General features: G+C 36.3%; 2 protein-coding genes and 1 pseudogene across 4 annotated transcripts; 2 read left to right on the top strand and 1 right to left on the bottom strand.

Moving 5' to 3' along the window:
• Positions 1–1,647: 1,647 nt before the first annotated feature.
• Positions 1,648–3,775, top strand: LOC132169866 (protein FAR-RED IMPAIRED RESPONSE 1-like; annotated as a pseudogene).
• Positions 3,776–4,787: 1,012 nt separating this feature from the next.
• LOC132169877 (rhamnogalacturonan I rhamnosyltransferase 1-like) lies at positions 4,788–17,424 on the bottom strand. Its single transcript, XM_088513450.1, has 8 exons — positions 17,217–17,424; positions 17,012–17,079; positions 6,320–6,408; positions 6,070–6,235; positions 5,686–5,975; positions 5,371–5,575; positions 5,134–5,291; positions 4,788–5,037 (listed from the first exon to the last, which is right to left on the bottom strand). Exons 1-8 carry the CDS (start codon positions 17,416–17,418, stop codon positions 4,788–4,790), a joined length of 1,428 nt encoding a protein of 475 aa, XP_088369576.1. The 5' UTR covers positions 17,419–17,424.
• Positions 17,425–20,574: 3,150 nt separating this feature from the next.
• On the top strand, positions 20,575–22,767 carry LOC132165694 (uncharacterized). Of its 3 annotated transcripts, none has more exons than XM_059576373.2 (6): positions 20,575–20,660; positions 21,321–21,362; positions 21,460–21,557; positions 21,655–21,803; positions 21,983–22,064; positions 22,317–22,767. In XM_059576373.2, the coding sequence occupies exons 2-6, from the start codon at positions 21,326–21,328 to the stop codon at positions 22,428–22,430; spliced, it is 480 nt and encodes a 159-aa protein (XP_059432356.1). In that variant the 5' UTR covers positions 20,575–20,660; positions 21,321–21,325; the 3' UTR covers positions 22,431–22,767. The 3 variants fall into 3 exon arrangements, with proteins under 3 accessions (XP_059432356.1, XP_059432340.1, XP_059432348.1); XM_059576357.2 differs by having other exon boundaries at positions 21,652–21,803; XM_059576365.2 differs by having other exon boundaries at positions 20,583–20,660; positions 21,324–21,362; positions 21,652–21,803.
• Positions 22,768–26,322: the final 3,555 nt, after the last annotated feature.

Below are 26,322 nucleotides of genomic sequence, written 5' to 3'. Positions count from 1 at the left end.
GTTTTGCCAAGCTCAACCCCTTCTTACATCGCTCATGCACTTTAGTTAGAAGGCAATCATACAACTGCATTATACATCGAAAAACAGCTTCTTTCAATTGCATTGGTGGGATGTCTTCATCTGTAGCACAAGTAAAATTATAATTATGACAATAGTCGCCGCTAATAATGGTCAATAGCTGCGACTAATAGCCACCGCTATTGTTGTCGCTGCTAAATAATATATATATATATATATATATAGTTTTTAGCGGCCACTATTAGCGGCGACTTCTAAAAGTCGAAGCTAATAACCCCTCAATAGCGGCGACTTTTGTTTGGTCGCTAAAGTCTATATTGCTTGTAGTGAATTACATACATATTGAAACTTCCTGACGGCATAGAGCTGCATGTTGATGATGCCAAGATTTTTCAACACTGTCAAAAGTCAACACATACAGGAAAATGCACCTAAGCTGTTAAACATCAAACAATGTGCAAATAATTAATGTCACATGTGATTTCCTCCAATTTTTTACATGCAATAACTTGTGTATATTTCTCAGGGTAGATATTCTAATGAATCTCCCTAATAAAAATACTTTATGCTACCACAAATAGATTTTTCCTTTCAGTTTCTGAATGCATGTTACAACCAATTGACATTCTATAGCTTTCCACAAATTCAAAAACTAGGTCATACCTAGTTAATGAGTTAGATCACAATGAAACTCTTCAGCTCTTTCGTTGAATAAACAGATGAATCATATACTCATCTATGTAAAATAAATTAGAAAATTAAAATCTATCAGTGTGCTATCCAATTCAAAAGTTGGTGTAATAATTCTTTCAATGTTGATCGACAATTGATTTGGAAATGCCTGATGGATACAGCAAATAGATAGGTAGTTGTTGTAGCCAGAAGTAGCTTGCATCTATTTAACGCTTACAAAAACTGTACACCATTCCACATGTTCAGCACTTACAAAAACCATGTACCATTCCACACTTGCAAAAACTATACACCACCATCAGCCAAAAAACAGCAATGCTTCCAAAAAATTCTTGTAACATGTACTAAAACATTAGCTGAACAAAAAAGAGCAATGCTTTCAAAAAAACAAAACAACATGCTCAATCGCCTATTCAAATAGGTTGAAACTCGTATCCTGCAGCAAATCAAATTAGTAAGTTAGCAAAACAAAAAAACCGTTATAAGTTAGTAAAGAATAAAATTAAAATAGAAAAGAAAAATGAAAAAGGAGAATGACAATGACATAACAATGTAAGTTGACAATAGCAGGGAGCTTCAAGTGTGTTTACCTTAATAAAAGCAGTTTCCTGCGTTCCAATTTTGAGATCATATTGAGTATCAGTTATTGAAGCCAATGGAGCTTCATTTGTGTTAAATTCCCTTTCTTGGATTCCTTGGCAAACCTTCAATTTAAAAAGATACCAAATGTGTTACAATATGCTTGAAATGTTTGTGTTGATTGTCATTTAGTGAATGTTGTGATTCCAATCTTGTTCCAATATGTTGATTGGGTAACTGTATTTTTTTTTTTTTTTTCATCTAGATGAAAATGAAGTTGTCTGTGATTTAGAGTTAGTAGACAAGGATGACAATGATGTGCAATGTAATAAGAAAGAAGCAGAACCGGAGGTAGGAATGAAGTTTAGTTCTGAAAAAGAACTAATACTATATTATAGGCGGTATGCTCAGCAATCGGGGTTTGGGGTGACATCTAAAGGAGGTAAAAATAATCCAGACGAGAGTCATAAGTACGTCACCCTTACATGTGCTCGTTATGGCAAGAAGCCAACTGATGCAATTAATATTCACAAGCCTAATCCGACAACGAAAACTGGGTGTAAGGCCAAGATCAATGCATTGTTCAAGGATGGAGCATGGTGTTTGACTACTGTTAATGTGAACCATAATCATGCTTTAAGCCCTAGTAAAACAAGATTTTTTCGATGCTATAGGAGGATAGATGATAATGTGAAAAGAAGGCTCGAATTAAATGATATAGTTGTGATAGGTGTGAGTAAGAACTTTAACTCTCTTGTTGTTGAAGGTGGAGGGTATGAAAATCTGTCATTCATAGAGAGAGATTGTCGAAATTTTATTAATAAGGCAAGACATCTTTGGCTTGGCAAAGGAGGTGCTGGAGTACTTTATGACTACTTTACTAGAATGCGAGAAATGAATGATGGCTTCTACGCTGTGATGGATTTGGACAACGACTCTAGGCTAAGGAATGTGTTCTGGGCTGATGCACGAAGCAGGGCTGCATATAAGTATTTTTGGGATGTGGTTACATTTGACACGACGTATTTGACCAATATATACAAAATGCCATTTGCTTCTTTCGTGGAAGTGAATCATCATGGTCAGTCAATACTTTTCGGGCCCGGATTACTATCAGGTGAGGATACGGCCACATTTGTTTGGTTGTTTGAAACACGGTTGAAATGCATGAACGGCCAAGCTCCACTTGCAATAATAACATATCAGGATAAGGCTATGAAAAGTGCAATTGCAAAAGTTTTTCCTAGAGCCCGACATAGATTTTGTTTATGGCACATTATGAAAAAATTCCCAGAGAAGCTAGGATCACATGCTCAATACAAGTGTGGCTTGAAGAGTGCCATACAAAGTGCAATCTACGACTGTCAAACTTGTGTTGAATTTGATAACAGTTGGCAAGGTGTACTGGAAAGGTATAATCTTCAGGATAATGCATGGTTGTGTTGGTTATATTGTGAGCGGGCTCATTGGATACCAGCGTATTTAAAAGATACATTTTGGGTTGGAATGCAAACTACACAAAGAAGTGAAAGTTCATGCATTTTTTGATAATTATGTGCACTCCAGAAGCATGCTGAAGGAATTTGTTGACCAATTTGACAATGCTTTGAGGAGAAAGGCTAAGAATGAGAAAGTAGCTGATTTCAATTCTTTTAATGCCATCCTTCCCTGTATATCTCATTTTTCTATTGAGAAGAAATTTCAAGAACTTTATACCAATGCAAAGTTCAAAGAAGTTTGTTAGGAGTTTAGTTGCTTGATGTATTGCAATTGCTCTCTTATTAAAAGTGAAGGTGCAATTTCTACCTACGAAGTATCTGATGAGGTAACAATTGATGATTACACAAAAGAACGAAATTTTTGTGTTTACTTCAATGGAGATGAATGTGAAGTTAAATGCACTTGTGGGTTGTTTGAATGTAGAGGAATCTTGTGTAGGCATGCCCTTGCTATACTGACATTAAAGAAAGTTAAATCTTTGCCCACAAAATATTTTCTTGACCGATGGAGAAAGGATTTGAAGCGCGCATATACTCTTGTTGAGAGTAGTTATAATGTCTTTAGTTGCAACCCTGATGCCCGAAGATATGATTGCTTGTTGAAAAAATATAGTGAATTAGCAACGCTTACATCAACCAATGAGGACCATTACATGGATGTGATGCGTTGTATAGACATGTTGCTAGCGAAATACAAGTGTTCAATGTATGAACCCAGTCTACCCTCCCATGATATTCCATGCGCATATTCCAAAAGTAATGAAGCCATTGATGGTGTAGTAGTGAAAAGTACCAAAGTTCTTAGTCCTATAGCGGTTAAATGTAAAGGCAAGGCACCATTCAAAAGAATGGTGTCTACGGTTGAAAAAGTCATGACACAAACAAAAAAGAAACATCAAAGTCACAACAATGCCAACCAGAAGGGGAGAAAAAATCAGGTTGCTTATTTTTCTTCCTTTTATGAGCGTTTCACTTATTCCTACTAAATGCGTGATCACATAGATTGTATACTTATAGACAGTAATTTGTTATTTTAAGGAAGGCAAATGAATCAGTAATTGAGGGCCGCAATATGGGGGAATGATGATTGCTCCACCTCCGATACCTAAATTAGATTATAGAGATAGGCGCCTTACAGTGCTGTGAGGGGCGTGATTGGGAGAAGGGGATAGCCTCTCGGTTTCCTTCTAGAAGTGGCACGTGTTTTCCTTGATCTCCAATGTTATTCTTTTTTTCTTCTTGGGGTGAGATATTTCGTTAGGTTACTATCTTGAGGAGGATCTCATGGCGCGTTGCCTTTTATGAGAAACTAGTACTGCACTTCATTAGTCTCCATTTTTCTTGTTTACTTGCTACTTTGTCATCTCCTGGTTTTTGTATATGCTTGTGTCTTTAGTTTTCTTAGGTTTCAACACTTTTCATGCGACTGATGTCCGGAAGCGTTAAATTATAAATTTCTTCTTCAAGAGTTCCTTCTAAGAAATCTGTTTGAGTGATGCCATTGCTTGTATTCTGATTGTAGCATACCTAATCTCAAATGCAGCCTTCTGGTGACCAATTTCCTAGTACATAGGTTGGTTGCTCATGTCTTGTATTTTTTTTTTTTTTGCTTGAGAATGTTTCTTTTTCTCCAAACAATTTGAACTTGACATTGCCTGTATTCTGATTGTAGCATACCTAATCTCAAATGCAACCTTCTGGTGACCAATTTCCTGGTACATAGGTTGGTTGCTCATGTCTTGTATTTTTTTTTTGCTTGAGAACGTTTCTTTTTCTCCAAACAATTTGAACTTGACATTCCAAATTAAGTTCTCGTTATATTGAAAGTCAAGGTCGTCATCATGGGATCACATTACATTACAGTGAAACATCATTATCATTTTAACATATTTAATGCTATCATAGACTTTCAATTGATTACAGGAGGTGTGTGCGTAGCAAAGGGTGAAATAACACATCTCTAATCCCCTCATCAAAGCGCATAACCTACGTGTTTTATTATGTCCTCTCTGGATTTTTAACAATTGCTGGCAAACATTCCTGCGGATTACTATAGAAATAATCTTCTTGCATGGGTCTCGCAGGAACCTCTGTCCTTCGAGTAGGGCTGCCCATGCGATCAGCATGGCTTGTCTGCACTTCTTGGGAGAATTCATCCCAGCTAATGAGTGACCCATTTCTGTAATGATCTATCAGATACACTAGAAGCCATCTGTCTAAATTGATTGTCATCTTGAACCCCAAATATCTAGAAAACAGTTAAACCACATAAATTTTGTGTAAGAATTGCAATAAACGATGAATTCTAAGATTAATTTAACGATTGGTAGATTATATTGAATACCGTCGATGGCCTTCAACAACCCTTGCCATGTTTCCTCCATATGTTGGCACAAAAATGTCACTTTGTAATGATACAATGTAATCCAGCGCGGCCATCATGTTTGAATGTTTCAGGAAGGGCTTAAGGTCTGAGGTTGTCAGCAATGTTTCCTTTCTAATCTGTTCCACAAAAACAAAAACAAGAGATAATTAAGGAAAGGCTACCATGTGAGTGATTACATGCAATCGATAAACTAACCAGATTTGGAAAAGCTGCTCTGAGGGGGGCCATTCTCCTTTCCCCACCATATATATTTCCAGCAGCAATATAAATTTGGATACTGGGATCAATATCCAATGCCCTCAATGCAAGTGCAGTTTCCTCGGGAGTTAAAGGGCAACGGCCGTCTTTTCTTTTCTTTATAGAATTTATTGCTTTTCGTCCCCACCATGGGGTGTCATATCTGATAATTACATGTACACAATTTTATGCATTGGACATTAACAAAAAAATGCTGTTAATTAAAAGGTTTGGGAAATCAAGGTTTATCTAGAAACGAAGATAACTGATCACCTCAGTTTTGTGAGTTGATCAACTTCTGTCTCATTGCAACCTTCATTACAACTAGTGAATGCTAACATATCCATTTCATATCTGAGACGAAGAGCCAAGTAAGGACCGTTTTGCCTCAGAATCCTGACAATCTTCTTCCCTATTTCCTCTATTGAGGTGGTGAATCTCAGAGCTTCATAGTTTGCTCGGCACCGCAGCTTTTGAAGCTCTTCAGGAATCCCATTATTTGCAAGCCTATAATCAGTCTTAGTGAAATGCAACACTTGGTGCTCTTTTATCCGGGGAAGAATCTACATGCAAACAAACACATGAACAAGAAAACAAATTATACTCACAATTAAATTAACCAAGCATGATTTGATCAAATTGGGGGAAACAACGTGCCTTGTAGTAATAATAGCCCATGTTGGACCATCTGCTGGATTCCATGGAATAGATGGTAGCGTTCTTCATTCTTCTCTTCTGCTCCTCAGGCAACCGTCTCAATATCTGGACCTCATTTCTCAAAGATGTAATGAAATAATTCACGTCAAATATATCTTGGAATTCACTGCTCAGAGTAAAGCAATTCGTTAAGAATTTCTCAATAAGATTCAATAAGAGAAAATGGAAGCAGATCGATCAAAGCTATCACCTTCTGTCATGCCAAATGGAGGTATTGTCCAATTCGGGAACAACAAGCGTGACATTCAAATATCTTGCAATGGCAACCATGTCACAAATCTGTATAACATAAGCAACTCAACAGTAATCAGAAGACACTAATACTGTTAGAATATATAATATATTCTGAATATATTTTGATACTCACCATAATTGTTGATTTGATATATTTTTCCTGTATATATTTATTGATATTATTTTGCAATATTGTACATTAATTCTGTGATTGTATTTCCTAGTTTATCTGGCCTTATTCAACTATAAATAGGCATCTTTGTATACAGTTCAATTCACACAAAAATATAGTATTCAGTTTCATCCCTATATTCTTTGGTTTATTTTAACATGGTATCAAAGCCAAGTTTTGGCCTTGTCTAGAGAAATAGGAAGTCAGTACGTTCTCCACGCAATTCAAAGGCTTTTTCGATCTTGTTTTGGTATAACTATTATACCAACAGGCTCAAAAAGGTCTGATCTATCCTGTGGAGTTCTCAGATAGTAGTTCTGAAGTTCAACGCGCTCTCACGTGCCGTCAGAAGTGTCTGTGTCACTGTTCACGCGCCACCGCCGGCCACCACGCGCCACCCTCTAGTCAGTCATTTTCAAAAAAATATTGCCAAGATCTAGATCGGAGTCTGCCAATCTACTGCCCTGTAGAAAGTACGCGCCACCAGGAGTGCACACGCACCGCCACAACTTTTTGTGGAATTTTGCACCGCCGCACGCGCCATTTTCGGTCACCACGTGCCGCCCCTATAAGCCGTTTTTAGAAACGAATCTCAGATTCGTGATCGGAGGCTGTCAATCTATTGAACTAGTTGAAGCACGCGCACCGAGGAGCCACCACGCGCCGCCACCCTTGTAAGTTGTCTTTTGAGCTCACCTGCTTACACTACAATCGGCCAAACTAGATTATTTCTGGTTTTTTGAGCTCACAGACTTGTAATACACTCAGCCACATCAGATCTCAGCCCTTTTAACCAAAGACCATATTCCTTATTATACACTAAGCCACACCAGATCCTAACCCTTAAAAACAAGCTCATATCCCCTATGATACACTCGGCCACACCAGATTCGATCCTCTCACTATGCTTGATAAGCCGAATGTTGCACATTCTAGCCCCTTAATTTACATATATTAATTCCTTAGCATTGTTATTTGTTTGATTTTGTTTTGTTTTTGTGTTTCAGGACTTACTTGACAAACCATTGGGCGTAAAAGAACAAAAAGTTGAGCATTCTGGATCTTGGATCGAGCGCACACGGGCGTACAGTGCACGGCAAGACTCATTTTTCCAGCTTGGGCTTGGTTTTCAGTCTCCCAATTGGACTGGGAGACTGACTTTCGATTTTCTAAGGATTTTTAGGGTTTTAGGGTTTTCCAAATCCTTATAAATATGGCTCTAAACATTGTAAACAGACACACCGCTTCCTAGAGCTAGAAATCAGAAAATTGTCTTTGGAGCTTAGAAGATCATGAGCGGCTAAACCCCTTCGTGGGGTGTTGATGTAACCCTATCCAAGCACAATGGTTTGATTGTATTTAATTTCTAGATTTTCAATTTATGCATGTTGATTGTATAACTATGAGGATTGCTACAATTGATTTCTGTTCTTAATTATTAAATGCAATTGTTCTTAAATTCCAATATCAATATTTGTGAAATTCTTCTCTTGTCTTAGAAAGTATTTTACCTTTGTTGATTTCAAATCATTCTTGTTTTCTGTGATTATGAGGATGATGGTTATACAATGGGTTTAATTGACATATGATCAATAGGATTTGATAGGCCATGCTTAGAGAAGACGGATTGTACTACACCCTAGTTTAGTGTAATTTAGGTAGACAGTCCGTGCAAACCGAAGATGGGTTACACTTATTCATTGATTATATGTATCTTGTTAAATAATTTGATAATTTATACTTAGGGAAGACGGGTTGTACCGCATCTTAGTGGTTAGGTGGACAATCCGTGCCAACCAAAGATAGATTATGCTTATTCTTTGATAAAGTAATTTCTTGTTTATTTATAACATACATAGAATGAATTTCTGGGATTGGTAATGATTAGCCATTGTTGTGCAGATAGAGGTGAAGTCAATACCCTGCTCTCTCTCTCTCTCTCATATATTTACTTCCTTTATTTCTGTTTATTTTATGCACTTTAAATTCACACAAACAAATCACTCTCTTTTAATTAAGTTAACTTTGATCTTTTAATTTTGATAATTAAACCCCTGCAGTCCTTGAGGTTCGACACCCTCTCTATAGCCGTATCCTACAAAGATTCGTCCTATTGTGAGTGGTTATTTTTATAATTGATATTTTTGGTCACAAAAATACCACATCAATTTTTGGCGCCGTTGTCGGGGACTGCTTAACAGTTTTATTGTCAAATTTTAAGGATTAATTTTAGCTTAATAATCTAATTTCCTGTTTTTCGTTGCTAACTTTAATTTTGTTTTTGTGTTTTTTTTTTTTATTTTTTTTTTTTAGAATTCTCAAACAGGTCCGTAGCTGCCCATCTCTGTGACTGCGATCGAGCGCACGTACGCACTCCACCTTCTGAGCTCGATCCTTCCATGCCTACGCTCGCACCCATCGACGGCAGTACGCTCGAGCGTACCCTGCCGTGCGATCGAGCGCATTAGCAGCAGTCGGCATCCAAATTTCCAGCGCACCTAAGGGCCGTTTGTGAGTTTTTATTTTTATTAATTGTTATTTTTCTGTTGTTATTTTATGTTAATTCTATTAGTTAGTTCATGTGGGGAGGCATTCCAACACCCCATGGACCATGTTCATATTGCTATAGTCCTTATCATCATGTTAGAGATTGTTCTACAGCAGGACAATTTTCTAATTATTCTTATGAGCATATGAACAGACCGTTCTCTAGACCGGGGAATGACCTTTATTCTGATCCCTATAACCCGGCATGGAGCAACCAGTCCAATCTCTCGTGGCAAGCTTAAGCTCCTGGGAATTATGCTCCACAACATCATGAACTGTACCATCAGGCCTATCCGCAGTTCAATGATCAATCATATTCCCCTCAATATCAAGCAACTCTACTGTAGCAATACCAGGCCGCACCACCTCCCTCAGATTCTAATTTTGAGGATCGGATGCTAAAAATGATTAGTGAGCTGGCGGGCGAGATAAAGCAGACGGTCAAATCTCGAGAGGAAATACTAAACTCACATTCCCAATCCATTGCCAAGCTAGAAGCTCAAGTAGGACAACTTGCCAATGCCCTCAACAGGAGGGATGAAGGAAAGCTTCCAAGTCATCCAGTGGCCAATCCTGATGGACACTACATGGAGGAAGAAAGTACTTCTTGTCATAAGCAAGCTATCACCACACTGAGGAGTGGAGAGGTGGTTGAAAACCTCGTGGAAGAAAGGAAGGAGGAGCAAATTGAGGTCCCACAGGATCTACATCGGGAAAAAAGCAAGGAAGCAAGCACTAAGGTTTCTTCACCATCACCTCCTATTCCCGAGATGCCATATGAGCCCCAAGCCCCTATTCCAGGTAATCTGAAATCTTCATTTTTAGGGCTAGATGACACTATCCCAGTCATTATTTCTTATGACTTACCAAGAGGCCAGGAGGGTAGTCTGTTAGGGCTGTTAGACGAAAAAAAAAAAGAGACCATCGAGAAGGATCTACCTCGATATCATGGCATTTGGAATTACCCATTTGTGGGTAAAATTTATTCTCTTTGGTCTAAGAGAAGAAAATATTGGTGCTTCAAATTTAAACTTAAGGGTCAGAGAACACTGCACGCATCAAGGATGTGGATTCTGTTGACTTGGCAGATTCCATATATTTTGACTAGATGAGTTAGTTTCATAGGATCGAGCGCAAGCCCTGTGCGCTCGACTCCTCATTCCACCAGGGTACATGATCTCCATCCAGGTTTACTTTATCCATTGTTGTTTCATTCCTTAATTATATTTTTGCAACAATGTGTGCACTTGATTGGTATTTGGTTGGAGTATCACTTTGTTTTTCAGGACATGTGTTTTTGCATTCAAGTTTGGGGGTATGATATGCCCACATCTGCCCATTCAGGTATTTCTGTACTCTTGATCTTATTCTTTAGTTCTATACATACATTGGGGACAACGTATGATTCAAGTTGGGGGGTATGGAAAAACAAAACACAGTCCATTATTATTGTTATGTCATTCTTAAGCATATGGTTGAGCTTTGATTTTGGTTTGAAATTCATTGTTAGGCTTAAAGCTGTGAACACATGATCATATGACTTAGGGATTTTGAGTCTTGTTACTTACTTTTGGCAACATCAGATGCTTCTTGTTTTAATTTAAATATATCTTGAGCACACTAGCACATGTCTGTGAGGTATGAATTTTGAGACCAATTATGTTTGTTTTCAATATCTTGAATTCTGTTGGGTGACATATTGGGTGAATAACTTTGGCATGCTATAAAAAATAAAAAATAAAAAAATCAAGTTTGAATTTTTCGCTGAGTAACCGAACCTTTTGCCTTATTAAGTAGTGAGTGTTCGCGTCAAAAAGTGAAATTTTTGGGTTGATTAATAAAATGACTAGCTTAGCTTCGTAGCCTTTTTTACTCGAGTTAGTAAGTCCTTAGGGGTGTCTTTACACCTAGTGCCCTAAAGCCATTTGGTTTGGGAGTCATTGGCCTAACACTCGATACATGGGTCAACTAGAAAGCTTAAGGGAGCTAAGCATTGCAAAGCCTACAAAAAAAAAAAAAAAAAAAATTGTATGCCTTGGTTGTTTCATTTGATATGAAGTCCAATGAATTCTGAGATGGTGATTCATTCATATTGGAATTATTTTGAAGCCTCATGACTATGTGTTGGTTCACTTTGCACTAATTGAAATTTGTGTATCTCAATCTGCCATTGGTAAGTGATTTGACTTGTTATTCCTTGGAATTTTGAAGATGGAATTTATAATTTTAAACTTGCTAATAAATGAAAACCATTATTTTTGTGATGCTTTATCCTTTTGAATGACATAATGATGACAATGTTTATGGGTATCATTCCTAGAAAACCCTCACGAGACTTCACTCGTCCTCTAGGGAATGCCTAGGGGTTTAAAAGGCATGTTGCATACGCTAAATGCAATCGTACATCCCACGAAAGATGGACTTATCTTTTTGTTTTTCAGTTTATTTTTTGTTTTGTATTGCTAAGGGACTAGCAATATGTAAGTTGGGGGGTGTGATAAGCACCGAATGTTGCACATTCTAGCCCCTTAATTTACATATGTTAATTCTTTAGTATTATTATTTGTTTGATTTTGTTTTGTTTTTGTGTTTCAGGACTTACTTGACAAACCATTGGAAATTGGGCGTAAAAGAACAAAAAGTTGAGCATTCTAGATCTAGGATTGAACGCAGCACTCCTGGGATCGAATGCACCTACGCTCGAGCGTCTGCGGCCAAGGATCGAGCGCATGCCTGCGCTCGCGCGCACACCAGCTAGGCTCGAGCGCACCAAATCTTGGATCGAGCGCACACGGGCGTACAGTGTACGGCAAGACTCCTTTTCCAACTTGGGCTTGGTTTTCTGTCTCCCAATTGGACTGGGAGACTGACTTTTGATTTTCTAAGGATTTCTAGAGTTTTAGGGTTTTCCAAATCTCTATAAATAGGGCTCTAAACATTGTAAACAGACACACCACTTCCTAGAGCTAGAAATCAGAAAATTGTCTTTGGAGCTTAGAAGATCATGAGCGGCTAAACCCCTTCGTGGGGTGTTGATGTAACCCTACCCAAGCACAATGGTTTGATTGTATTTAATTTCTACATTTTCAATTTATGCATGTTGATTGTATAGCTATGAGGATTGCTACAATTGATTTCTGTTCTTAATTATTAAATGCAATTTTTCTTAAATTCCAATATCAATATTTGTGAAATTCTTCTCTTGTCTTAGAAAGTATTTTACTTTTGTTGATCTCAAATCATTCTTGTTTTCTGTGATTATGAGGATGATGGTTATACAATGGGTTTAATTGACATATGATCAATAGGATTTGATAGGCCATGCTTAGGGAAGACGGATTGTACTACACCCTAGTTTAGTGTAATTTAGGTAGACAGTCCGTGCAAACCGAAGATGGGTTACACTTATTCATTGATTGTATGTATCTTGTTAAAGAATTTGATAATTTATACTTAGGGAAGACGGGTTGTACCGCATCTTAGTGGTTAGGTGGACGATCTGTGCCAACCAAAGATAGATTATGCTTATTCTTTAATAAAGTAATTTATTGTTTATTTATAACATATATAGAATGAATTTTTGGGATTAGTAATGATTAGCCATTGTTGTGCAGATAGAGGTGAAGTCAATACCCTACTCTCTCTCATATATTTACTTCATTTATTTCCGTTTATTTTATGCACTTTAAATTCACACAAACAAATCACTCTCTTTGAATTAAGTTAACTTTGATCTTTTAATTTTGATAATTAAACCCCTGCAGTCCTTGAGGTTCGACACCCTCTCTATAGCCGTATCCTACAAAGATTCGTCCTATTGCGAGTGGTTATTTTTATAATTGATATTTTTGGTCACAAAAATACCACATCAAGGCTCACAGAACCTATCCTACACTCAACCACACCGAATTATATTCCCAAAAAAAAACAAAAACAAAAACAAAAAACAAAACAGAAGGTCGTACCTACTACCACTCTCCCAAACACCAAAGATATTACCCAACCTATCCCTATTATTCTCGATGGCTCCAATTACCCGGCTTGGTCTCAAAATATGAGTAGGTGGCTTAAAGGACATTGTCTTTGGGAGTATGTTTCTGGTGAAGAACCTAAACCTCTTGCTGGAAAAGAGGAACCCGCTGCGGCTTTCTCTACTCGCCTCCGCACATGGAAAAGTATCCATTACAGCATTATCTCTTGGTTCTCCAACACTTGTGTCGTCTCCATCAGCATGACATTTGGCAATCTTGACAATGCCAAAGATGTCTGGGACATGTTAGCTCAGCGCTACAGCACTACCGATCTTGCTCAGCGGTTTCATATTGTGACCAAGCTTCATCACATGCGTCAAGAATCAGGTCAGAGTATTACTGATTTTTATTCACAACTGACTTGTCTTTGGAATCAATTAGCACTATGTGAGCCTAAGTGGAGGGATAAGGTTGATGCCTCTGAGTACTTTGCTTTTCGCGATAGCATGCGCCTAGCCGAGTTTCTTGCAGCAATTCAAGATGAGTTTGAGCATACTCGAGCTTCTCTTCTTTACCGCTTACCACTGCCATCCTTGGAAAGTGGTCTTAGTGTACTCATTTCAGAAGAGACCCGATTCTCCACTATGAAGTTACACACCTCTGAGATGGTCATGGCCATTGCATCCCGTAATACGCGTGCCCTTAATTCTATTCCTGTCCGGTCTTCCTCATCCAATCGAAATATCCAGTGCCACTATTATCAGAAATTTGGCCACAGGTATAGTGAACGCAGAAAAAGGCTTTCTCGTGGGAATCATCGAGCTCCTAGTCATAAGGCTGCTGCGGTCAGTCATACTGATACATCATATATGTCTTACACCGATATTGCACCCTAACCCAGTACCCTTTCTCATGCAGAAATCGAACCTCTCATTCATCAGGTTTTATCTAAGTCCAATCTTAATATCGCCATGTCCACCACTCCAGGTAATTTCTCTTGGTATATTGATTCTGCTTGTTGTAATCACATGACACCGAATTCTTCCATATTTTCTGCAAAATCTGTGTTACCTAGGCCTACCACCATTTACATTGCTAATGGTTCCCATCTTGATGATAGTCACGTCGGGTCTGTTTCTACTCATCAACTATCTATATCTGATACATACTTGGTGCCTAATCTCTCGTTAAATCTTTTATCTGTTGGTCAACTTTGTGAACTTGGCTTAGAACTGCAATTTTCTAACCGAGGTTATGATGTGCAGGATCCACAAACAGGACAGCTAATTGGGACCGCATGTAAGATTGGACGTCTGTTTGAGCTTTCATCACTCCATCTTCCTCCTGCTATGTATGCTGCTACTCCATCTCGGTCTCCCTCTACCACCCTCAGTTTATGGCACTCTCATTTAGGATATGCATCTATTTCTCGTATTCGTTCTTTAGCTACAAGTGGTCAGTTAGGGTCTGTTGAGTCTGAGGCATTTGATTGTGTTGCATGTCAACTTGAAAAACAGAGTGCATTACCTTTTAATAATAGTGCATCTGTTTCTTCTGCTCCTTTTGATTTGGTGCATTCTGATGTATGGGGCCCTGCGCCAATTCCCACCATGGGTGGATCCCGCTATTTTGTAATTTTTGTGGATGATTATTCTCGATACACATGGCTTTATCTTTTACAAAATCGGTCTGAACTTCCAAAAATTTACTCTGAATTTCAACGGATGGTTCAAACCCAATTTTGTCGAAACATAAAAAATTTTTGTTCTAATAATGCCATGGAATATCGTGAATCTACCTTCCTTACTACCCTCAAACAAAACGGCACTCTTCCCCATTGCTCATTCCCAAATACTTCTCAACAAAATGATCGTGCTGAACGTAAACACAGGCACATCTTAGACACTGTTAGGGCTTTGCTCCTATCTGCTTCTATCCCTGAACACTTTTGGGGAGAATCCGCTCTTACTGTTGTTTATACCATTAATAGGGTCCCATCTCCCACTACCTTAAATAGGTCCCTCTATGAACTCTTGTATGGTTCTCTTCCTGATTACCAATCTCTCCGCATCTTTGGTTGTATCTGTTTCATGCTTCTTCCACCCCATGAACGAACAAAATTAGAACCTCGTTCTCGCCTATGTTGTTTTCTTGGGTATGACATTGAGCACAAAGGATATCGTTGTTATGATCCTATTTCCAAACGGCTCCACATCTCGCGGCATGTCACTTTTTGGGAACATTGGTTCTTTAGTGATATGGAGTCTTTTCCTACTAGTCCCTCTAGTTCTTCTCCTATCTTCACTAATGTCTCGTTTGATTTGCCTATCCAGACGCCATTCCGACGGTCGACCCCAATGACTCTGCCCTGCCTGTTGATCCATCTACTCTTGAGCCAACTCCCTCTATCCCTCGTTGTTCTACTTGGGTAACATCTCTTCCTTCCCATCTTCATGATTATCACTGTTATTCTGCTTTTGCTACTCTACATGAACCTCACTCTTTCCGTAAGGCTCATACTAACCCTCTTTGGCAGAATGCTATGTCTGAAGAATTTAATGTCTTTTCCAAAACCCATACTTGGGACTTAGTTGATTTACCTCCAAGCAAAACTGCAGTAGGGTGCAAGTAGGTATACAAGATTAAGACAAAATCTAATGGGTCTATTGAGCGATACAAGGCACGTCTTGTGGCAAAAGGGTTCAATCAGGAGTATGGTATTGATTATGAGAAGACTTTTGCGCCGGTGGCTCGCCTTACTTCTGTTCGATCCCCCTTGTTGTGGCTTCTGTGCATCGTTGGGATCTTTTTCAAATGGATGTGAAAAATGCATTTCTCAATGGTGATCTTAGTGAAGAAGTTTATATGCAACCTCCTCCTGGGTATGATCATCCGCCACACAAGGTTTGCCGACTTCGCCGGGCATTGTATGGTCTAAAACAGGCTCCACGAGCTTGGTTTGCCAAATTCAGTTCCATTATTGCTCAAATTGGGTTTGTTTCTAGCCCCTATGACTCTGCTCTTTTTATCCAGCGATCTGATGCTGGTCTCATTCTACTCTTACTATATGTTGATGATATGATTATTGCTGGAGATGATACTGTCGATATTCGTAACCTTCAACAGTTTTTGAGTCAACAATTTGAGATGAAGGATTTAGGTTTTCTCAACTACTTTCTTGGATTGGAAGTGTCTTCTGATCCAAATGGTTACTATCTCTCTCAAGCCAAATATACTTCAGATCTCCTCTCACAAGCTGGCCTTACCAATTGCAAAAATTTTGATAGCCCTCTAGAGACAAATGTCAAACTTCGTGCCACTGATGGTGAGCTACTTTCTGATGCCACTCTTTATCGATAGTTAGTTAGAAGTCTCATCTATCTTACTGTGACATGACCAGATCTTGCTTATGCAGTCCATCTTGTTAGTCAGTTTATGACCGCACCACGCTCAGTTCATTATGCAGCTGTTCTTCGCATCCTTCGCTACGAGAAGGGCACTTCGTTTCATGGTTTGCATTTCTCTTTTCACTCATCATTAGACTTACATGTATATTCAGATGTTGATTGGGTAGATGATCCCACTGATAGTTGTTCCACCATGGGTTATTGTTTCTTACTTGGTGATTCTCCCATCTCTTGGCATAGCAAGAAACAATCTGTTGTTGCCCGCTCTAGCACTGAAGCTAAGTATCGTGCTCTTGCTGACATCACTTCTGAGCTCCTCTGGCTCCGTTGTCTCCTACATGATATGGGTGTTTCTCAGACCTCCAGTTCTCCTATCTTTTGTGACAATCTAAGTGCGATTCAAATTACGCATAATGATGTATTTCATGAACATACTAAACACATTGAAATCGACTGTCATTTTGTGCGCCATCATCTTATATATTCTGAATATATTCTAACAAATACTAATAGTGGCTACGTTTAAGGAAATTAACTAGCATATTACTTACACCAGCTCGCATTTGATTCAATCCACCATTTGCCGCAACCATCAGATATCCATTGTTTTCATATACTCCTGAGACAAAATTATTTCACATTCATATACTCCTGAGACAAAATTATTTCACATTTATTGATCATCCACAAATGTCTTAAACCATAAGAGGTATTGAACACAATGATATGTGCCAATAAAACAAGCATAACACTCACTTGGAGGTGGAATGTCAATGTGATGAGAAGACCAGAACATCAACAACCTCGGTGTCATCTTCTCGCTCAGGGGTCTCAGTTGCAGTGCGCAGGCGCACAACATCAATAGCGCCGTGGCTCCAACCACGCATAAGTTAAATTTGTCTGAGCTCGACCCAACTACAACCCAACTCTTCAACTTTTCAGCTTTGATCCCTCCCATATTAATCAACGTGCTCGATCAACTACTTTTCAGCTTTGAGATCCCTCCAATATATAACCAAACTAAATTTTTTAGTTGATCAAAATCAAAACCAATTAACCTTAATTAGTGTCATCCACGCATGTCTCCTGTACAGCTTAAAACTGTACATGAAAAAAACACAATACTGTTTTAAAAATATGGTAATAGCTAGGTTCCATTAATATATTAATAGATTACTACATATATATAGAAAAATATTGTGACATATTACATATAGTAGAGTGAAACCTTACATGAATAGAGAAGCAAGATTTGAGCTTGATTTTCCCGAGCACCAATCAAAACAAACACCGTTTGTTGTTGAATTACGAGGTATTACGCCGAACGTGGTGTTCCAACCAGATTCCGGTTATAAAAGCCGGACAACTGGTTTTAGGAGTCGCCGGCCGGCATATAAGCCATACAAGATTTTTAAAGAAATATAGAAATATCCTATGCGGTTTAGGAGAAAAACACAACAGGCCAGAAGTGTCATCAATTAGACGCACATGCAGCCATTTGTCAACCACGTAAACAGAAATCCTATGCGCGCGGTTTAGGAGAAAAACACAACAGGCCAGAAGTGTCATCAATTAGACGCACATGCAGCCATTTGTCAACCACGTAAACAGAAATAATAATAATAAAAAATAAAAAATAAAAAATAAATTTGTGTGAGCTATAGAATCATCTAGGCATGAAGGTGTATTATAAATAGAAATATCCAATGCGGTTTAGGAGAAAAACACAACAGGCCAGAAGTGTCATCAATTAGACGCACATGTAGCCATTTGTCAACCACGTAAACAGAAATAATAATAATAATAATAATAATAATAATAAAATAATAATAATAATTGTGTGAGCTATAGAATCATCTAGGCATGAAGGTGTATTATAAATACTAGCACATAATTCTTCATTATAATTTAATTTTAAAACTTAAACACTTTCCATCTTACTTTTCATTATAAGTTAAAATAGGTGTGTGAAAATACATACTAAATGTTATACACCAGTAAATTACTGAACATGTATTTTTTTATTTTTTTAAATGGATCAAACATCTACTTAATGAAAAGTATAAAAGAAAAAAAAAATAGCAAGAAGGACACTTGAATTCTGATGATCAAAATATTAATAGAAAATTAGTAGGAAACTCTGATATTGTTGATGTGATACTTATTATATTGTAATACAAATAAAACTCATAAAGTTCTAATCATTTTAAAAAAAGAAAGTACAGAGTAAAATAAACAAAATCTTCTCTCTTCTTTTTAATACAAAATAAAAGACACATTTCACTCAATATAATTAAGCTTATTCTTGATAATTGTTTTTATATTTAATTATTTATGAATTTATATAGTTTTTGTTTCATATTTTAAATGTATAAATATATAATTGTAGTTATCTGAGATTATAGATAAAAACAACCATTCTATTGAGCTCAAATCAAATTCTAAATGACCTCGTGTAGAAGTAGATTTAGCAAATTTGCCCGAAAGTCTTGTTTAAGAAAGAAAAAAAGTGCGATTATAATCCTAGTGATAGAGACCAAATCCGAAGAGCATATCTACAAATAAGAGTGCTTGTCATTTTTTATATTTAATTATTTTTTTTTTATTCATAAAAAAATGCCCTCCATGAGTGAAAATCTTGGATCCGCCACTACGCCCAGGTAGGATAATCAAAATTGGTCTCTTCGGCCTAGCAAAAAAAAAAAAAAAAAAGTCAACATATTTTGATTTGTACCATATAAGATATTAGTCAAAGTTAAACTGAGGTTTAACCTCTTAGAATTAAAAAATAATAATAATAAGGAAAAATTACAGTTTACCCCCTTAAAGTTGACAGCGTTTTTCAATTTGAACATCAAAGTTTTAATTTTTGCAATCTACCCCCCACAAAGTTTCAATTTTTTTCAATTCGACCAATATTATCTCAAAATTCCCATATTGCCCATGATTTTTTTTTTTTTTTTTTTTTTTTTACGAAAAAAATAAATAAAAATTTGGGGGTGCAAAAATGGCCAGATGGCCAAAGGGGTGGCTATGACCACCCTGAATTTTTTTTAAAATTTTTTTATAAAAAAATAAATAATAAAAATGAGGGGCAATATGGGAAGTTTTGGATACAATTGGTTAAATTGCAAAAATTTGGAACTTTGGGGAGATGGATTGCAAAAATTGAAACTTTGGTGTTTGAATTGAAAAACGCTTTCAACTTTAGGGGGGTAAACTGTAATTTTTCATAATAATAATCACGATGAGGTTAGCGGATTGTTTTGCTGCACACAACCTCTCTCGTCAGATTTCTCAAAGACCCAACAATTGTGCCAAGCCACAAAATGCATAGTCCTCGTGAGTTTGAGGATAGATCGATTGTATCACACCCTTATCTACCAAACCATTGTTTCCCTTCTTTCTTTTTTTTAGGTGTCAAGTTGAGGTGGTAGTATTTTTAAGAGCATTAGTATTAATCTCATCGGGCTTATAATTAATATTTTACGCATTTGTCGTCCAGTTGACAAACAATTAAAAATTCTAGTGTAGTTTAAAGAGTTACAATTGTTGTTAAAACTTGGAAAACTTTACTTTAGACCTCTGAACTATCGCTTGTTTTGAGAAGGCGTTCCTTAAATTTCAAAAACTCTCAATTTCCTCATAAACTTTCAACTTCAATCAATTTACCCAATTCCTTCAAATTTAAAACGTTAAAAGTGATAAAATAATGTTTATACCCATGATTTTTTTATAAAATTCTAAATTTACCTTTAATTTCAAATTAAAATTTAAAAAAAAAAATTGAAAATCAAAGGGTAATTTAGCATTTTTAGGCATTTTCATTAGAGATTTACGGCTAAAACTAATGGAGGGGGTAAATTAATTGAAATTGAAAGTTTATGGATGTAAATTGAGAGTTTTTAAATTTTGAAAAGTTTTCTCAAAACACGTGATAATTCATAGGTATAAAGTGAAGTTTTTCCAAACTTTATTAGTGTAGTTTCCCATGCTGCAGCTAGTGATACTATAATAAACGAAGTCGTTTTTCAAAGGGAGTGGACGACTCGCCGTTTGTATCCAGTTGGAAAAACAGTTCGTTTTACACTCGCGAGGCCTCTCCTCTCCTTAACCCTTCCTTATTCTTTGCTTTGCTCATTTGCTGATTTCGTCGGGTCCTTTTCTCATTCCTCTTCTCCTTCTTCTTTGGACAAAACGGTTGGTATAGTTGATGGTTATTCAAAGGAAAGATAAATTGATAATAAAAAATTAAATTAAATTCTATGCAGCAAATGTTTGCTTCTTGATTATCCAGTAGAGGGACAGATTGTAAATTTTCTCTCGGTCGAGAATTAGTGAAAAAATTAGCACCATTTGAAGTTTGGGGGTGAAAGTTTCAGTTTTTTTAAACAAATAAGATTTAGGTTTGCTTTAAACTATGTATATATATATTTGTTGAGCATCTGGGTAGGTTTGCTTTTGCTCCCACTATGATCTGTTTGTTAATTTTTCTAGCTGAAATATTCTTAGTAGCGGTTATTCTTGTATTTGAGAATTAGTGAACAACTGAGCATCCCCATTTGAAGTTTGAGCGTGAAAGTTTCACTTTTTTAACGAATAAGAATTTGAGTAGGTTTTAAACTATATATGTATGCTCTTGTTGGGCATCTGGGTAGGTTTCCTTTTGCTCCCAATATGATCTGTTTGTTAATTTTTCGAGCTGAGACATCCTTTGGAGTGGTTATTCTTGGATTTTACTTGGTAGCTTAAAAAGTGCCAATTTATGATTGGGTGCTGTTCTTTATTCAATTGGGTTTCTTTTCTCTTTTTTCCCTTAAATTCCCACTGGGAGCTAAAAGCTCTTTTCTTGCATTGCAGTAGGAATGGCATTTGTTTCTGGGTTGCTAGCAAATTGTTCAGGTTTCTTTTCCCCTTTCTCTAAGGCTTTTATCTTGGTTATATTTTTCATTGTATTTGCCATTGCATAATCTTTTTTTTCCCCCTCTGTTGTCTATAGGTTTGATTCATTTCCATCCTAAACTGCCATTCAAGATTGAAAGACATAATTCTACGAGATATGATGATTACAAGGCCTTTCAGCCACCAGCTCGACTGGTAACTTTTTAATTCCTCTGCGGGTGTGTCTGTTTGTAACAGTTTATAATTGTATTTAACAAACTCATCTCTGAATATTTGATGAATTACATAGCAGATTCATAGAGCAAGATTTCAATATTCTTGTCCAGAGCATTTAGGCACCAGATATGTGACATTTGTAGGAAGAAATCATCATCAGTTGAGCTTTCACGATGACTTGCCTGAGGAGCCCTTTTGGCTCAGTCTGATTAAGGAAGCCTCGTGGTATTGTACTTACAGATCTTTCTATGTTCTCTTGCATATATTGAACCATTGTTAAGCCTGTCATGAATCAATACCCGATTTTCTGTTTCATGTGAAAATTGGACATACTTGTTGATATCAATGTGGAACAGATTCAGTTATCTTTGATGAATTAACCGTTGTCTTATATTCTTTTTTAGGGGCTTAAAATCTCTATTTGTATTTCTGGTTGAGCAACCTAGTCAGCTGAAGTACATAGAGTGGCCAGGTTTCCAAAGCACGGTATGTATCCAAAGTTTGTGGTTCACTTGGAAGTTTAGAAGTGTGAGTCTTAACAAACAAGGTGCTTACTGCTTAGTACCTTAAAAATATGATTTTCCCATTTTTGTTGCACTGCAGATCTTTGGGAATGCAATTGTCTTTCAAATTGTCAGTAAATAATCATTTTGCAATGCGTGTCGAGAATTATTTTAGTTTCGAAGTCACTGCCATAAAATGTTGAACAAAGCTGAGTTTCTCACTGGTGTTGTGCAGCTGAAGACTGCAACTCTCACTCTTGTTATCGTAGCAGTGCTCATCGTCGCACTAACCTCTGTTGACTCTGCCCTCTGCTATATGTTGGCTTTGATTCTCAGAAGAACCCCATAATCAAATGATGTTCCTTGAAGAGTTTATTTCTAATGCATGGTCCAGATCAAGCTTGTAGATGCTCGTCTGTTCATGCCCATAGCATTGCAAGGAAGAAAAGAAAAAAAGCATTGTGAGAAAAATCTGTATGCCTTTCGAAACTGGAAAAGCTAGAGCTATCTCTGGAGTTTTGCTATCAAAACAGTATTATAACTATTAAATGAAGATGTAAACTGCAGAAAACAATTCTTAATGTTGCTCCTCATGTTTAATTTTTGGGAAAGATTGTTGGGTGTGCTGATCAAAAATTAGAAGAAAAGATGATATTTACAAGGCAAGTTTCTGTTACCAAGTTCGATGATGCTATTTTGTTTCTGTTTACCTGTTTTATGCACATACAGGCAAACTCAAGTCAAACATAATTTGGTTAAGTCTAAGATGATAATTTTGGTTAAGTCTAAGAACTATTTTTGATCTTCTTACCACAATTTGGTGAAGTACGAGACCTATTCTTGATTTACTCTCACACAGCCTAACTCCTGAATCTCTATATCAACCAGGAGTTCAAGAAGTTGGTAGAATATAAATTAACTTGTTAAATTCATTTAGTCCTATCAACTTAAGTTTTTAGGACAAGTGGTAATTTTACATGGTATTAGAGCAAAGATTTTGAATTTGAAACTTGTTTTAGTCATTCACTTCTCATTTTAATTAAGTATTTTACGTGTTGAACATCACTTATTGAGAAAGAGTTTGAGCCCACACTCATCGACAGCTTATGCCTTGTGCATCAAGTAGAAGTTCACAAAACATGAAATATGCACCACTTTGGAAAGATCCAAAGTAATATTAAAAAATAATAATTATAAATACTGATATTGATCAAATTCACCAATAGTCTCCTTCAGAGAACTCAAATTGTGAATCTGCTCTTCAAGATGCTCTTCAGGAGCAACTCAAGCAAGTAGGGGTGTCAATGCGGTCGGTTAGAAACCGCCCGCAAACTACTAACTGTTATAATCGCTAACCGCTATAACCGCATAGCAGTTAGTGGTTAGAGGTTATTGGGTTTACTAACCGTAACCGCTAACCGCTAACTGCCTTTTTATATAATATATTTTTTTAATTATAATTATAATAATATTTATACATATAACATAATCATTTCATCATTAAATCACAATTTTTTTTTAGATAATTAAATCACAATTTGAGTATTCATATATTATCACTATAATTTAGATGATTATATCACATAATCAATTGATCATTAAATCATTTGATTACATAATAACAAATTATACATATATAATATGACATAACACATAAGTATACAAATTCATACTAATACAATCATTAAGTATCTAGAGACTTAGTTCCAATGTATGTTATAAACTTATAAGTCTATATATGTTATAAATTTTATATATATATGCATAAGATCAATACTTAATCATATGATTCAATGACAATTTAAATACTTTATTCAAGTTAATCATATTATTAATGTACAATGATAATGTGATTCATATAATATCAAATTAAGTAATTGGCATTATATTCAATAATGTGTTACTTATAACCACAATTGAAGTATTAATGTATTATCATTCTAATTTATATGATTATATAATAACAAATTATAATATATATAATACGACATAAGTCATAAGTATACCAATTCATACTAATACAACACTTAAGTACCTAGAGACTTAGTTTCAATGTATGTAATAAACTTATAAGTCTATATATGTTATAAATTATAATTATACATATATGCATATGAATAATATCAATACTTAATCATATGATTTAAATGACAATTCAAATACTTTATTCAAGTGAATCATATTATTAATGTACAATGATAATGTGATTCGTATAATATCAAATTAAGTAATTGACATTGGATTAAACAATATGTTACTTATAAACACAATTGAAGTATTAATGTATTATCATTATAATTTTAGTAATATTATCACTATAATTGATATGATTATATCACATGATGAATTGATCATTAAATCGTATGATTATATAATAACAAATAATACATATAATCATATATATCATATGTTTTATTTGAACTTCTTTTATATGTTCTATTGAACTTTTTTTATATATTGTGTTGAATTTTTTTTTTTTTTTTTTTTTTTTTTTTTTTTTTTTTTTAAGTTAACCAATTATGATTAAGTACAAGTAAATGTAAATTTGGGGTCAAATATTTTTGATTTTTCAATATGGGCTCTTTTTATAGCAATTGAGCCTAAGAAGACACTAAAAATACAAAAAACAAATGAGGGTAAAAAATGCTACAGTAGTTAAAAAAAAAGCCTAAAAAGGCCCCAAAAAAAGCTCAATTTTGAAAAAGCGATTAGCGGGCGGTTACCTATTTCACTAACCGCTAACCAGCGGTTAGTAGTTAACCGCTAGGCGGTTTGCGATTACGGTTGCAGTTAGTGAAATCTACTAATCGCTAAGGCGGTTACAGTTGACGGTTATTTCCAATAATCGCTAACCGTAACCATATTGACACCTCTACAAGCAAGAAGTTTTATGGAAATAGAAATCTCATGAGCTATGGTTTACCGGATAAGATTTAAACACGAAATTTTTTCATGCATCTACAAATAATTGCAAAAGGTATAATTTTGTTTATTTCCTTAAACTTGATGATGGATCTTGCCTCGGTGATAGAGAGGAAACTTGGGCTTATTTTGTTGACTACCTCAATAAAATTTTCTCCACTTCTAATCCGTGATGATATGAAATTATGAATTGTTTAAATTCGAAACCCCATTGTGTCTGTTGAGGAAAACCTATTGCTTAACCAAATTCTTGATGAATATGAGAACTTCCAAGCCATTTCCCAATTAGACCCTAATTGAGCTCTTGGCCCACAAAATGACTGGCATTTTCTAGAAAAACTAATGGCCGATTGTGAAGTTTAGTGTCATAAACAAATTTGTGCAAGCTTTTTTCAGAAGGGTATTCCTTCCAAAAGAGCTAAACCATACAAACTTCTCCTTTAAAAAAATCATTTATCCAACCCAATCTGCTTTTATACAAAGGCAGATCAATTCATGATAACACCATTCTAAGCCATGAAAATTTTCATTCAATTGAAACAGGAAAAGGCAATGGAGGACTAATGACTCTAAAACTAGATATGGAAAATTCATTTGACTATATAGAGTGGCCATTTCTTTTAAGAATCCTAATCATGTGGGGATTCCATCCAAATGGGTTCACTGGATTCAACAATGCCTATCCAGCGTGTGCAAGCAGTTGCAGTTGCGATTATTCCCTCCTAACCATTTTGATCCCATTTCGGTTTCAGTACAATAAATCCTCAATATCCACCTCCCCCAAAACCCTTCAACTAACCGATCCATCGTTTGCTCGTATTATTTGGAGAAGTCTTAAATGGCCATTGGATACCTCAATTTTCCAAGATCAACCTATAGAATCCTGGATCAAGGCCATCTTAAGGCCTCATAATCAGCCGGCAATCCGTAAAAGAGATGCTCCTGAATTCCAAAGACCGGTTGCTGTCACTCTAGATCAATTATGGCTACCCAAAAATCTTGCTGTCCACAAGGCTCTCTCCTGAATTTTCTTTCACTCTCATGCAGATTAACTTCACCTCGAGAGCCCTAGGTTCTAAGTTTTAGCAACCCCCTCCCCATCGGGTTACTTCAAGGTGAACTTTGACTATAACAATTAGGTCAACTCTAGCCGTAGCAACTGCACTCCTTAGTGACCCAGACGGATCCATTGTCTCGGCTATTACAAAACGTCTATCCAACATCAGCTTCAAGCTTGGCAAGTGAGCCACTTCTAACGCTGTGCTTGAAAGCATTCCTAACTCTTCCCCTATTTTCTCCTCCATCGGAATTAAAAACGG

Source organism: Corylus avellana, chromosome 2 (genome assembly GCF_965113065.1).
Source record: "Corylus avellana chromosome 2, dhCorAvel1.hap1.2, whole genome shotgun sequence".
NCBI lineage: Eukaryota > Viridiplantae > Streptophyta > Magnoliopsida > Fagales > Betulaceae > Corylus > Corylus avellana.
This window is presented reverse-complemented; position numbering and strand designations above follow the sequence as displayed.

Excerpts from the sequence above, each read along its gene's own strand:
- LOC132169877 (XM_088513450.1), bottom strand. The coding sequence starts at position 17,418 with ATGGGAGGGATCAAAGCTGAAAAGTTGAAGAGTTGGGTTGTAGTTGGG. Across the intron at positions 6,236-6,319 it reads TCCATTTGGCATGACAGAAG|TGAATTCCAAGATATATTTG; the intron begins GTGATAGCTTTG and ends TACTCTGAGCAG. Across the intron at positions 5,038-5,133 it reads GTTGTTGAAGGCCATCGACG|ATATTTGGGGTTCAAGATGA; the intron begins GTATTCAATATA and ends ACTGTTTTCTAG.
- LOC132165694 (XM_059576357.2), top strand. The coding sequence starts at position 21,326 with ATGGCATTTGTTTCTGGGTTGCTAGCAAATTGTTCAG. Across the intron at positions 21,363-21,459 it reads GTTGCTAGCAAATTGTTCAG|GTTTGATTCATTTCCATCCT; the intron begins GTTTCTTTTCCC and ends TGTTGTCTATAG. Across the intron at positions 21,558-21,651 it reads TTCAGCCACCAGCTCGACTG|CAGATTCATAGAGCAAGATT; the intron begins GTAACTTTTTAA and ends TGAATTACATAG.